This window comes from Lonchura striata, chromosome 9 (genome assembly GCF_050655825.1).
Source record: "Lonchura striata isolate lonStrDom1 chromosome 9, ASM5065582v1, whole genome shotgun sequence".
In the NCBI taxonomy this organism is placed as follows: domain Eukaryota; kingdom Metazoa; phylum Chordata; class Aves; order Passeriformes; family Estrildidae; genus Lonchura; species Lonchura striata.
The window spans coordinates 23,549,007-23,560,218 of NC_140711.1; the positions used below are offsets into that span (position 1 = coordinate 23,549,007).

The following is an 11,212-nucleotide window of genomic DNA, read 5'->3' on the forward strand; positions in this document are numbered from 1 at the left end:
TGAGCTTTGCTGGCATGGCATCCTTACATCCCAGCAGATCAGGAGATCAATTGCATGACTCTGCCAGCTTCAGAGGCTTTAGAAAGGCTTCAGCAGGTAAGGCTGATGATGTACCAGCCATAGGGCTCATGAGGGCAGACTCTTCAGTGCCAGTGCTGGATTGCAGAAGTGGGACTGCTCCCAACACTTGCATGTCCTGCACTGCAAGGCTTCTTCTCTTACTTCTCCCTACAACTCACTGTTCCAACCAATGATGTGTTTCCATAACAGAAGGCACTAGCTTGCTGCTAAATTGTATTTTCCTTTGATGAGAGCTACCTCCCTTCACCTGTTTTTCTTTGGTTTTGTTTTGTTGTTCTCCATTAAAACTCAGTGAGCCAAACTCAACCCAAGGGCTCTGTTTGGTTCCGCTGGTTTACTCACCCTGACCTCATGTCACCTTTCTAATTAATTAGCTCTTGCTCAGGCTTGAACTGAATCAAAATTTATTTATTTCTTTTTAGTTGTCATCCACTGCTAACCTTTCCTTTCCCATAAGCTGAACAGCTGTCCCTTCCTTCCTTATTTCTCTTCCCTCTCCCTCTCTCTCCTAGTTGATGCTTCCAGCAGCCTTAACCTTGAGCGCACAGCGCTTGCTAGAAAGCGATTCACATTGCAAGGTCTTTCCAACCGCAGAGCTCCACCCAAAGGTAAAATCACCCATGCAGCATTTGGTCTCAGGCCATCTGTCTCCTGCACTCCCACAATGTTCTCTCCATCCCATGGTGCCATCCATCACCCTTTCCTAAAGTGCTGCCGCATCTCACCCAAATGCTCCTTCCTGGTGCACACAAGTGACTCCTCTGCTCAAAGACACTGTCACCAAAAATTGCTCCCACAGCAGCACTGGCAAGGCAACCTCTGGGTCGGCTGGTTGGGTCTTCTACTGGTGCAAAGTGCAAATAACATTTGTTTCCAGTTTCTCTCAAGGGTCAAAGTGTGAACTGGCTTTAAATGGTCAACAGAACTTCTTTCAGCAGCTTACAGGCTTGAAGATAAAGAGTATTGTATCAATTTTGCTACATGAGAGTTTAATGTGTGAAATCATCCATTGGTTGGATGTAATTTTTTCAAATATTGTTCAGTTGTGACCTAGTGGGGAATCAGAATTCAGGAGATCTGGGATTTTATTCAGCTTAATTATTTTATATGACACCAGAAAATGCTATGTTTTGAAAACTTGTGCATAAATGTTTAGTAGATATCCATGAAGTTCCTGTGATAGCTGTACAAAGAAGAGACTTTAGAGCAATGAAAGAAATGTGAATAGAAACTAAATTGAATGACTACTTACAATCACTTTCTGAAAAGATACTGTAATTACTCCCTTTAATTGTTTTTGCGTGGCTTTTTTCCTGTTCTGATAAATAGCATTTCCTCTATGAGATGAAAGGTTAGTATGCAGTGATGGAGAGGGTGAACATCAAAGGAGGAAGAACCAAGATGAAAGCATAAAAGCAGAAATACAGAAACATTAAATTATAATGTGATAAAGTAGATAGGAATGCACCAAGAGTCAGCATTACTGTAAGATTCTGGTTACAAGATTAAGGCTGCATGTGGTAGCGAGATCCAAGATGGACAAAGTTCAATGTCTGAATATAAAAATAAGTGGATTTTAGATCTTGTGACTCAGAAAAATCAATGACAAGACACAGATTTCAGAAATAATGCTGCAATTTTTGCGAGTCTAGATTTACAATTTTGTTTGGGGCCTCTTTCACTTTTTAATCTGAGTTTTTCTTGTCATATGAAATGTCTTGCCTTGTATTCAGTGTTCCAGACAGTGAAGCACAGCTCAGAAGAGCTCATAACCCCTCAGCTGTAAGTGCTCCGAGTTCAAAGCCTTGCTGGGCCTGGTTACTTGGGATTCCTGTGGAACACCTCTTACACAATGTCCTGTTTCACTTTGTGGTGCTGACCTGCTCCTGCCCAGAGGGAGCTGCTGGCAGACAGGCTGGCTGGCCGTGGTCATGGCTGCAGGCAAAGCCCCTCAGCACTGCAGGGCCGGCTGGAAGCTGGGAGAAACAGGGAAGTGTGTGCAACCAGCTTGTCCTGCTCCTCAACACTTTGTCTAAAGGGTTTTGTTACTGGCCATGGTGAAGGATGGTGTGTTGAGCTGAGCATACTTTGGTTCAGACCTGCTGTGCCTGTTTCTGTCCAGAGCATATAAAAAGGAAGGTCTGAACAATATAATATCCCAACTAACTAGGGTGAAAACAAGATCGGGTGTCGACTGACAGTGGAGCATGGACACTCAGAGAAATGCTGAATGTCTGCCTAGGCTGGATATGACAGGATGGAAAATGTTGTATATAATTACTTTGGTGTTTTAGTCAAAGAAATGCTGATGTCTGGAAAAGAAACTGGCATTTGGCACTCCATCAGTGCAGAGATCCCTGGGACAGCCATCCCAGAGCTGGCACCAAAGTGTATCCAAGTCCACATTCAAAGCACCCTGCATCTCCCCACCCTTGGGTCAGCACTAGCCATCCTGGTTTTCAGAGCCAAGTTCATATTCCCTGGGGTGGGCATAACTTCAGCACATCTCATAGTGAAAGCTGTGTCTTTACTCCTGAGCAGACTTAGAGAAAAGGCAGGATGCTAAATAAGGAAACAAAAAACCACTATGTATCCTTCACTTTCTCCAAGCTGGCTTGCACTGGTAAAGATGGAAGTTTGGAGAATATTTTCAGACATTCACACAGTCAAATTTTAGAAATGACTAATATGAACTCCAAACCATTCATTCTTGATTTCGGTGTGTTTCAGGTCAGTCATCACAGAACAAGCAGTTCAGTGTCTAAAATGATCCAAACCTCATCCGTAGATGCACACCCCATTCCAGCCATCATGCTCATTTCTCTGTGTTTTGTAGCTGTACTTGGACACTAGTTGGTTGCTAAAATAATAATTGGCATGGCTCTTTTCTGAAGTATTAAATTTGGTGCAATTGGAATTGCTTTGAAAATATGTTCATAATAACACTTTCTGTGCTTTTCACCTTGTTGAGGGTATTTTTTTTCTCTCTGTTTTAGAGGAGCAACCTTTCTTCTATTTACCTTTTTCCAGCTGCTGCTTTGCTTTGAACATCTTTTACCCCCAGTGCTTATTAACCTCTAACCCTGCCCTGCATTGCATCTGTCTGTTCTCCCAGATCCAGAGTGTAAGGACAGAGAAGTTACCCGTCGCTTTTCCCTAGCCTCCTCCATCAGCACCACAGTTAATGCTTCTGCTGTCACCAAAGGTACTGTCCTGCTGCCTGCTTAGCTCCCCTCCCCTGCCTGCTGCCTGGCACATTCACTGCCAAATGCTGCTCACAGAGTGAGCACCTCGGGCTCAGCTTTTACAAAGGCACGAGGTTCCAGTAGAAGAAGAGTCAGCACCAGTGTAGCACCTGCAAGGAGGCAGGCCAGAACATTTGGGATGTGTATTGAGGTGTGCTACCAGCACGCAGAGTGACTCTTCCCAGTTTCTCCATTGTAAACTTCAAAAAGTGTTGCTGGTGTCCATGGAAATTGGATTAATTTTTGGCTGATGTGGGGTTAAGTTTCTAAGTTCTCCCTGGTTTGGATTAACTGATGTTCAATTGAAATTATTTCTGTTTCCTTAAAGCTGTTTAGGATTTCTGCTTTCAAAAAGGAGAAAATCTCTTCATTGCATAGCAATATCAAGAAAGCCTGAAATCAAGTCAAAACCAGAGGAGCAATAGATGCCAGTTTTAATTATGTTTAGTAATATCACTGTTACAGTCAGAAATTATGTTTGCAGGGAAATTTTCCAATGTGCAAGGAAACTGGGTGCCTAATGCACTGAACTCCATGCAGTTTGTGTGGGAGCTTATGGAAGTTTTATTTATATGCTTTATTTAGCTTTAGAAAAGGCACTTACAAAATATGAGTTTACTGTACTAGTGCCTAGATTTAACCTCAAAAGCAACCCATGAATTTAGGCAAGTTGATTGTGTTGAAAATCATTGTGAGCACATGTCCTACAAGTCAGGGATAATTTTGACAACACAACATATGGTTTTACATGGAATTCTGAATATACCACCTTTTGGCAATTGCTGGAATGGACTGGAGGAACTGATTTGCAAGGTTAAGATTTTCAGGGCAATTAACAAATCAAAACAGAAGACAAAATGGCAGAATTAATTAGTATAAAAATCTTTGCTCTATACTTGTCAGGAAGAAAGTTGCCAAGTATCTGTTGCCTTCTCAGCAGCCGTGAAGGATATGAGCCACATTCTTGGCTGCAATGAGGCTGCCAGGGAATGAGGGCATGGTGGGGTTGACGGGCAGAGGAAGGATGTGACAGTCTCACTACCTACAAACATTTCTTTGACAGCACCTTTAGACCACAGCACTAGAACATCCTCATATGGAAGTGATGGGCACAGCACATGAGAAGAGGTTATTACAGTTTTTTGCCCTCAGCAACAACTCAGAAATACATGATCAGTTGCTAAATTATGGGAAGACTGAGTTATTTCCTAATAATTATTCTCAAAGCTGGGGAACAGAATGAAGCACATCTCTACAAAGAAAATGGGCAACCAAGGGTTGTTCTTTAGTGTGGTTTATCAAAGAGAGCATGTGTGAATTGCTGTGACATTTAAAATTTGTTACAGTTTCATATAAAAAAATCCTATCCTAGAATCCTGTTTGTCAAAAGACTGTTGTCAATCTCTTGGGATACTGAGAAAGCTACTTCTGCAATGATTTTCAAAGCTAGAAAACAGAATCAGTATTTTTCAATTAAGTGTTTTAGTTACAGCATCTGCTTTAAGAAAATCTTTCCGATGACAAAAGAACTGATGCCTGAGTCTTGTCTCAGCATCAGCCCAGATGCAGACCTGGCCAGGGTGTTGTGGCCATCACTTCTGAGGCTGCAGCTGCTGCTGTGCCTGATCCTCACTCCTGACAGTTCAGCTCCCCCCACATCTGCAGTCGGGGCACAGGAGAGTGCTGCACATGACCCGTGGCTGGTGTCCCCCCCTTCTGTGGCTCAGAAGTGTTGGCTCTGTGGCTGTGCCCTGCCAGCCTCCCGGCTGAGGGCGGGCGCTGCGGGTCTGGCTGCCTTAGTGCCATCTCCTGGGCAGAGTGAGGGAACATCTGTGAGACCCGAAGGGAAGCAGATTCTTCTGCTGTGATGTCTCAATGTCTTTTGACAAAAGGGGTCTGTTCCCTATCCACTTCACAGAAGTGTGTGTCTTCACCACCTAGAACCCAGGGGTTGGTCATTCTTCTGGGTGAAAAGTCTTAGGTAGTTAGTATTTTCAGGTGGTAGGAAAGCAAGTTTCTCCTTTAACAGTATTTACAGTCTTGTGACTCTATAAACTCCACACAGGTCCCCTTGTTCCTGCAGTTAAAGTCAAGAGACATGAAATAAAGAGTGACCCAACTCCCCTGGGGTTTGAAGGTAGGAGTATTTCCATCCTGCATGAAAACCTCGTTTGATATTATTCACTGAATTCACATCTCATCACACTGGAGCTCATTAGGGGTTGGGGTCAGTTTATCTGCATAACTGGGATCAAGACAGCTTGTTACTCCCTTGCCTGTCCCTTGCACTCATATTCACCTAGGCACAGGCCTAAATTAAAGCCCCAGTTCTCTGTCTGTTTTGGGAAGTAAAGCTCTAGGCTGTCACCTGGATTTGGATTTTCTGCCTGGCTCTGCCTCCCTCCATAGAGAGAAGCATCAGGGAACCAAGGGGCTACTTTTCACCTTCATCTGCAGTCTGGCCACTTGCATCCCTCTTCCCTTGTTGGTGTCTACTCTTAATGAGAGAAGCAGGAGCCATGTGCATGAAGACTACGGGGGAGGCTAGACTGTGCATTAATAGCCATTTCAGGTGCAGTGTTTCATTTCAGACAAGCAGAATTTCTACCAATTGGTTGCAGCAGATTCATAAATTACTGATTAATAAACAATACCAAAGAGTTAAATTGGGATGCTGTTCCTCAGCTACTGGAAGATCACCAGCTTCCATTGTCAGCCCTCCCCTTCCCCTGACCATTTGCCTTAGAGAGACACAAGGAGCCAGGTACCTCAAGTACCTGCTTCAGGACAGGCAGGAGAGAGATGCAGGCTGAGGACTCCTTTCATTGTGTTGTTCTGCACAAAAACTTGGTAGGAAGAGCCAGTGAACAGGTCAGTGATGGAACTGGTGAAATATCAGAGCTATCTCCCATGGTACTCCCAGTGGAAGAGGAACAGAGAGGTTGGAAGAAACAATTCAGAGACAGCAGTTTTGCTGTTTGCAGAATATTTCCTTATGCCAGTGACCCCTGGCACTACGTTTAGAACCATTCTGTTTCCCAAAGTGTGGGGTTTATGCCTTGCTTTCCTCACTGACAGATGCCCTGATGTCAGCATCCCCTGTGGCTGCAGGGGCAGGGGGGATTTCAAGGTGCAAGAACTATCTGCAGAACTGACTTGCTCCTCACAGGTTAAAAACAAGGTACTGCTGCACAGCATCCCTCACCAGACTGAGTACCTTTAAATAGGAAACAATGAACATTATCACCCCTTTACCAGAAGATACTGCTGCTATTGCCAGGGCTCTGACTGAGGTAATAACATGAGGGGTTCTCCCCCAAAATTCTGTTGCATTCATCTAGAGTGAAATCATTAATTTCTGGTCTCCCTGGTCCTCTTTTTGCTGCTGTATGGATTAAAAAAAAACCCATAAATTATCACCTACAAAATTATTTGAAAAGCTGCAAGGAAAATGTGTTAAAAATGAGTAAGGAAGCTGTAATGAAATAGAACACTGCACTATTCACTCAGCAACTGTCTTCCTTAATTAACATCAATGCTTCTGTTTGATTCATTTCGCTGTTCTCTGTCCTTCTCAGACTTACAGTTTTTCTGTGGAATGCTGCTGTCCTTTCACTCATTTGTGCTGGTCATGTGTCTCCTCTTTTATAACTGTTGGACCCCAGTCCACCTGTTTCTTAAAGAGACTGTCAGTTGCAGAGGTGATGCAGGAATTCACTTTGTACTGGTTGTCTGGTCACTATTTCACCTTGAAGACACAAATTGTACTTCCTGTCACAGATGCTTTTGAGAACACCATTTTGGCCCAGACTAAATGTAATGCTGGTTCCACCACGAGATCCGTACCTAGATCTGCTTCACAGACAGGTAAACAAAATTAAAGTGTTTGTAAACTCAATTTGAGAGTGCAAACTAAATTTATGATAATATTTACTCTATTATAAGGAGAGTTTTCTCTTTTGGTGAATATTATTTCCCATCAAAACAAGGAAAGAAAAAGCTTGGGTCACTAGCTTAGAAACAATGCCCCAGATTCTGGTTTTCTGAGGTCAGGCTGAAAATAATTATTTTAATTGAAAGCAAGAAAGCTCAGAATTTGATCTGTCTTATTTTATAAGAATTAAGCATGAGAAACAAGCTGTTTCTTAGTCTCTGAAATTAGAATAGGGATTTGTATGGAAGAGGGAGGCTGATGCACGTATTTGTAAGGAATTCTTGCTGGTGAGGTTTCTAAATGACTGGCAAAAGACTGTGGAAGCTTTGTCTAATGGAGTAGAGGGATATCTTTTTCTCTTGGTGTTTGTAGTTCAGCCTGTGAATTTGAATTAAAATTGCAGTAGCAGTTTGAAATTAATTAGAATCAGAGTATTCTTATATGTTTAGACCTTTGCTAGTGTTGCTGATGTGAATAAACTGGTACAGGACAGTGTCAGTTTGGAGAGACTGGTTTACATCTTTGAAAGCACAGATGACCAGACCAGACCTGTGGGGTGATAGCTGGGGATGCAGCTGTGCTGGAAGAAGGTCCCTGCATCCCTTTTATCTGAGCTGCAGCTGTTGGAGCAGCCAGTCCCTGGGTGGCAGAAGGGACTGCAGAGCTGCATGACCATGTGTTGCACCAACCAGTACCTATAGCAGGGAGGATGTGCATGGGAAAGCATTAAATAAACCAATTGATAAACCTATTTCTCCTAGATCAGGTCACTTTTCTCCTTACTGCCTGAACTGCCTGGCTTAGGTTTTGTATTGTCTCAGGCCAGGGTTTGGTGTGGGTTTAGAGTGCTGGGATGTGCATATTCCCACTGTGTGAGAATCTGTCTCCATGCCTTGTGGCCAGAGCTTTGCCTTGTTGAGAGCAGTGACACACAGGATGTAAAGAATTTGGTTCAGCATCTGCTCAGCCAAGTCCCTGTGAATCATAATGCCAGCAGGTACACTAATTAGGAAGGCAACGGTAAATTGACTGACTCCATTCAGCTTGTATCTGTCAGGGCTGCAGAATCTTTTGGTAGATGCAAGGTCTGTTTCTGCTGAGCTGGCCTGTAGTCATACCTATCCCTACCAGAAAAGGGACAGGCATCAAGTGCAGGAAAGTGCAGATAATGGTTGCCATCTGCACAAAAGAGCCTGAGAACCATGGGAGCCTCAGGCAGACAGGTCTTATAAGGCTCAGCCTCAGTTTCCCTCAGGACACATCCTATAGACATGCTTTTCTAGGTGAAGAGAGACTGGCTGTTGAGCTTGGGCTAGAAATCTCTCACTGAGTCCATTCCACTGGGTTGGGGTGGTTCTGGTGAAAATCATGCAGTAAGACAGGTAACAGCACAAATATGACTGAGAGCTCCACTCACCGCCCTGGCTGTCTTTGTGCCTTGCTCTGAACCTTCCCTCCATTGCAGCCTGCTCTAGGGTATAGTCTTGTAATTGCTCAGGTGGTATTATCACCTTAGGGTGAGATGGAGATAAGAAGTCAACCAAAATTCCATGGTTTTGTACTTACTTAAACATGTGGAGATAAGCTGGAAACTGAATCATCATGGCCCTCTGAAAGTCATGTCAGCACAAGTTATCATTTGCTCTGCAGGAAGATTCCTGGTCCTTGGTTTTTGTACTTCCTGAGCTGAGGGGATTGGGCAATGCTGCGCACTGGGGGTATCCATGGGTGTGAGCGCTGCAGCCACACACGCTGCTCTCACAGCAGGCACAGAGAGTGGTGCAGGCTTTTAGAGACACAATAATGGCTGTGACATAATTTTTATGGCAAAGCCATGGAATAAGCTATAAAAAAGTACCAGCAATTTGGTAAGTGGAAGAGCGGGAAGTGGACCTGTGACCTTTATTTTACAGACTGGTTCTCAAAGAGGCTAATGTCTGATAGCTAACTCTTTCTGGCTTATGTCTTTTGAAAAGGTTGGCCCAGCAGACAAATGCCTTCTCTAGACACATTTGAAGATTTTGAAGCCATCCCTTCCAGCATGGATGAACTCTCCAACTCTTCTGATTTGGAGGAAGAGACCAACCCTAACAATGTAATTGCTTTTTAAAATTACACTGATCTTTTCTACCACAACTTCCTCTTCTTTAAGGATCACAATGTAACCTGCAAAGTTTGGGTTCATACCAGCCTTAAATCCATGGATGTGTGGGAATACAGAAAATGGAAATTTGATCTGGGGTGTTGGAAGATTATTACAAGACTTTTGTTGATCAGGATGAGGATCATAAAAAGTCACCCATACATGTAAGCTGTCACTTTGCCTGCTACAAAAGCAAGAAAAAACTCTGAGTCTTTAAAAAATAATTTCAGACTTTTCCAGATAACTTCATCTGCTGTCACAAACCTAACTTTTATACTAGCATAATGGCTGGTGGGTTAAGCCTAAAGTCTAAATGCAGAGAACAGGTCTATCCAAATTTTGAATAATATTTAATCTGGGCATAATAAAGAACAACTACCTACAGAAGAAATCTCTGCCAGCTTGAAATGCCTAATTCAGTATTTAACTAAAATCTCTTGCACAGTGTTCTTTCATCCACGGTGATTGTATTTCTGGTGCCTTGTTTCATTCATTTTAGGGGAACAATCTCTTCCGGGTTGAAGGCAGTTTTGACAGCTGTTTCCCAGATTCTCTTACTCTCGAGGATGGAGATTTAGTGCAGTTTGTGCAGGAAGGAGAGAATGGTCAATGGTGAGTATGGTAGAGAGACAGAACTGGACATCTAGAACAGCCAGAACGTCCTGGAAAAGATGGAAATATAGGTTGGATATTACGGAACAATTTTTTTACATAAAGAGTGATAAAGTTCTGGAATGGTCTGCTCAGGGAGGTGGTGGAGTCACCATCCCTGGATGTGTTAAAAAAAAAGACTGGATGTGGCACTCAGTGCATGGTTTAGTTGAGGTGTTAGGGATGGGTTGGACTTTATGGTCTTGAAGGTCTCTTCCAACCTGGTCATTCTGTGATTCTGTATGGATACCTGTAGGACTGCCCTGGGTCCTCTGCCTCCTTCCTTAGTTTAGGAAATAATAGCCCAACATGCACCTCTAAGAAACACAACCCAGGAAAGGGCAATGTAGGAAAATTCACTGACTGTTCTCTGAGTTTCAGGTTAGTGAAGAAACTGGTCTCTGAGAAAAGTGACTGGGTTCCCTCCAGCATATTGCAGCCAGCAGAGGGGGACAGTAACAACATAATTAAGAGCAGCAATGCAGGTAATAGAGAAAATGTGTTACTGGTTTGGTGGGGTTTTTTTTCTCCAAACTGAAAAAGAATGTGATAGAAAAAAGAAAGGTGATAAAAAGTGCACTTCTGTATTGAAGTACTCACCTGAGTGCATGTCTGTGCTGCAGTCTCTGGTGACATGGCTGAGCTAACCTGAAATTTGGTGCCTGAGTGTCAGAGCTAGTCAGGCACATCAGCTTTCCTTGGCCTGGCTTAATTGTTTTCCCCTTTCTGAGCAGAACTTGAATCTCCCATCCAACTTCTATAGCTATCAGTACTCAGGCTGGCTGCTTTACAGCAAGCCCAAGTGTCTTATACACAGGGTATACCTGCAGGACAGCTTTGATCCTGGCATGGATAGACTTTGGATGGAGACCAGCATCAGGGCTGTGCTTCTGGCCTAGGTTTGAAAACAATAAAAATTCATGAACCATTACTGCCTTCATCATATTTCACAGCTGGCTCCAAAAGCTGCAGGAAGGGCTGCTCTGGCAAGATTTCAGCCAAATCAGCACTAAAAGCTATCCAGTCAGAGCTTTGGTTCTGACTTAACACCCAAACAGGTTGCACTGGAAAAGCTGAATCTAAACAACTCTGCAGATCAAAGGTTTACAATTCAGACTAATATTTGTCCATCCTTAAATATAATTTACCAAAATATAT

General features: G+C 43.3%; 1 protein-coding gene across 10 annotated transcripts in view; it reads left to right on the plus strand.

The window, feature by feature from the left end:
• Positions 1–11,212, plus strand: part of MCF2L2 (MCF.2 cell line derived transforming sequence-like 2) — a 157,726-nt gene that overhangs the window by 142,481 nt on the left and 4,033 nt on the right. For 5 of the 10 annotated variants that reach the window (XM_021543705.4, XM_021543689.4, XM_021543697.4 and 2 more), the window contains exons 27-33: positions 594–689; positions 3,197–3,286; positions 5,392–5,463; positions 7,107–7,193; positions 9,237–9,355; positions 9,903–10,015; positions 10,436–10,539. In XM_021543705.4, the coding sequence (XP_021399380.2) occupies positions 594–689; positions 3,197–3,286; positions 5,392–5,463; positions 7,107–7,193; positions 9,237–9,355; positions 9,903–10,015; positions 10,436–10,539 (681 nt within the window). The remainder of the gene's footprint in view (positions 1–593; positions 690–3,196; positions 3,287–5,391; positions 5,464–7,106; positions 7,194–9,236; positions 9,356–9,902; positions 10,016–10,435; positions 10,540–11,212) is intronic. The other 5 variants (XM_021543715.4, XM_085587247.1, XM_085587250.1 and 2 more) reach the window with 5 other exon arrangements.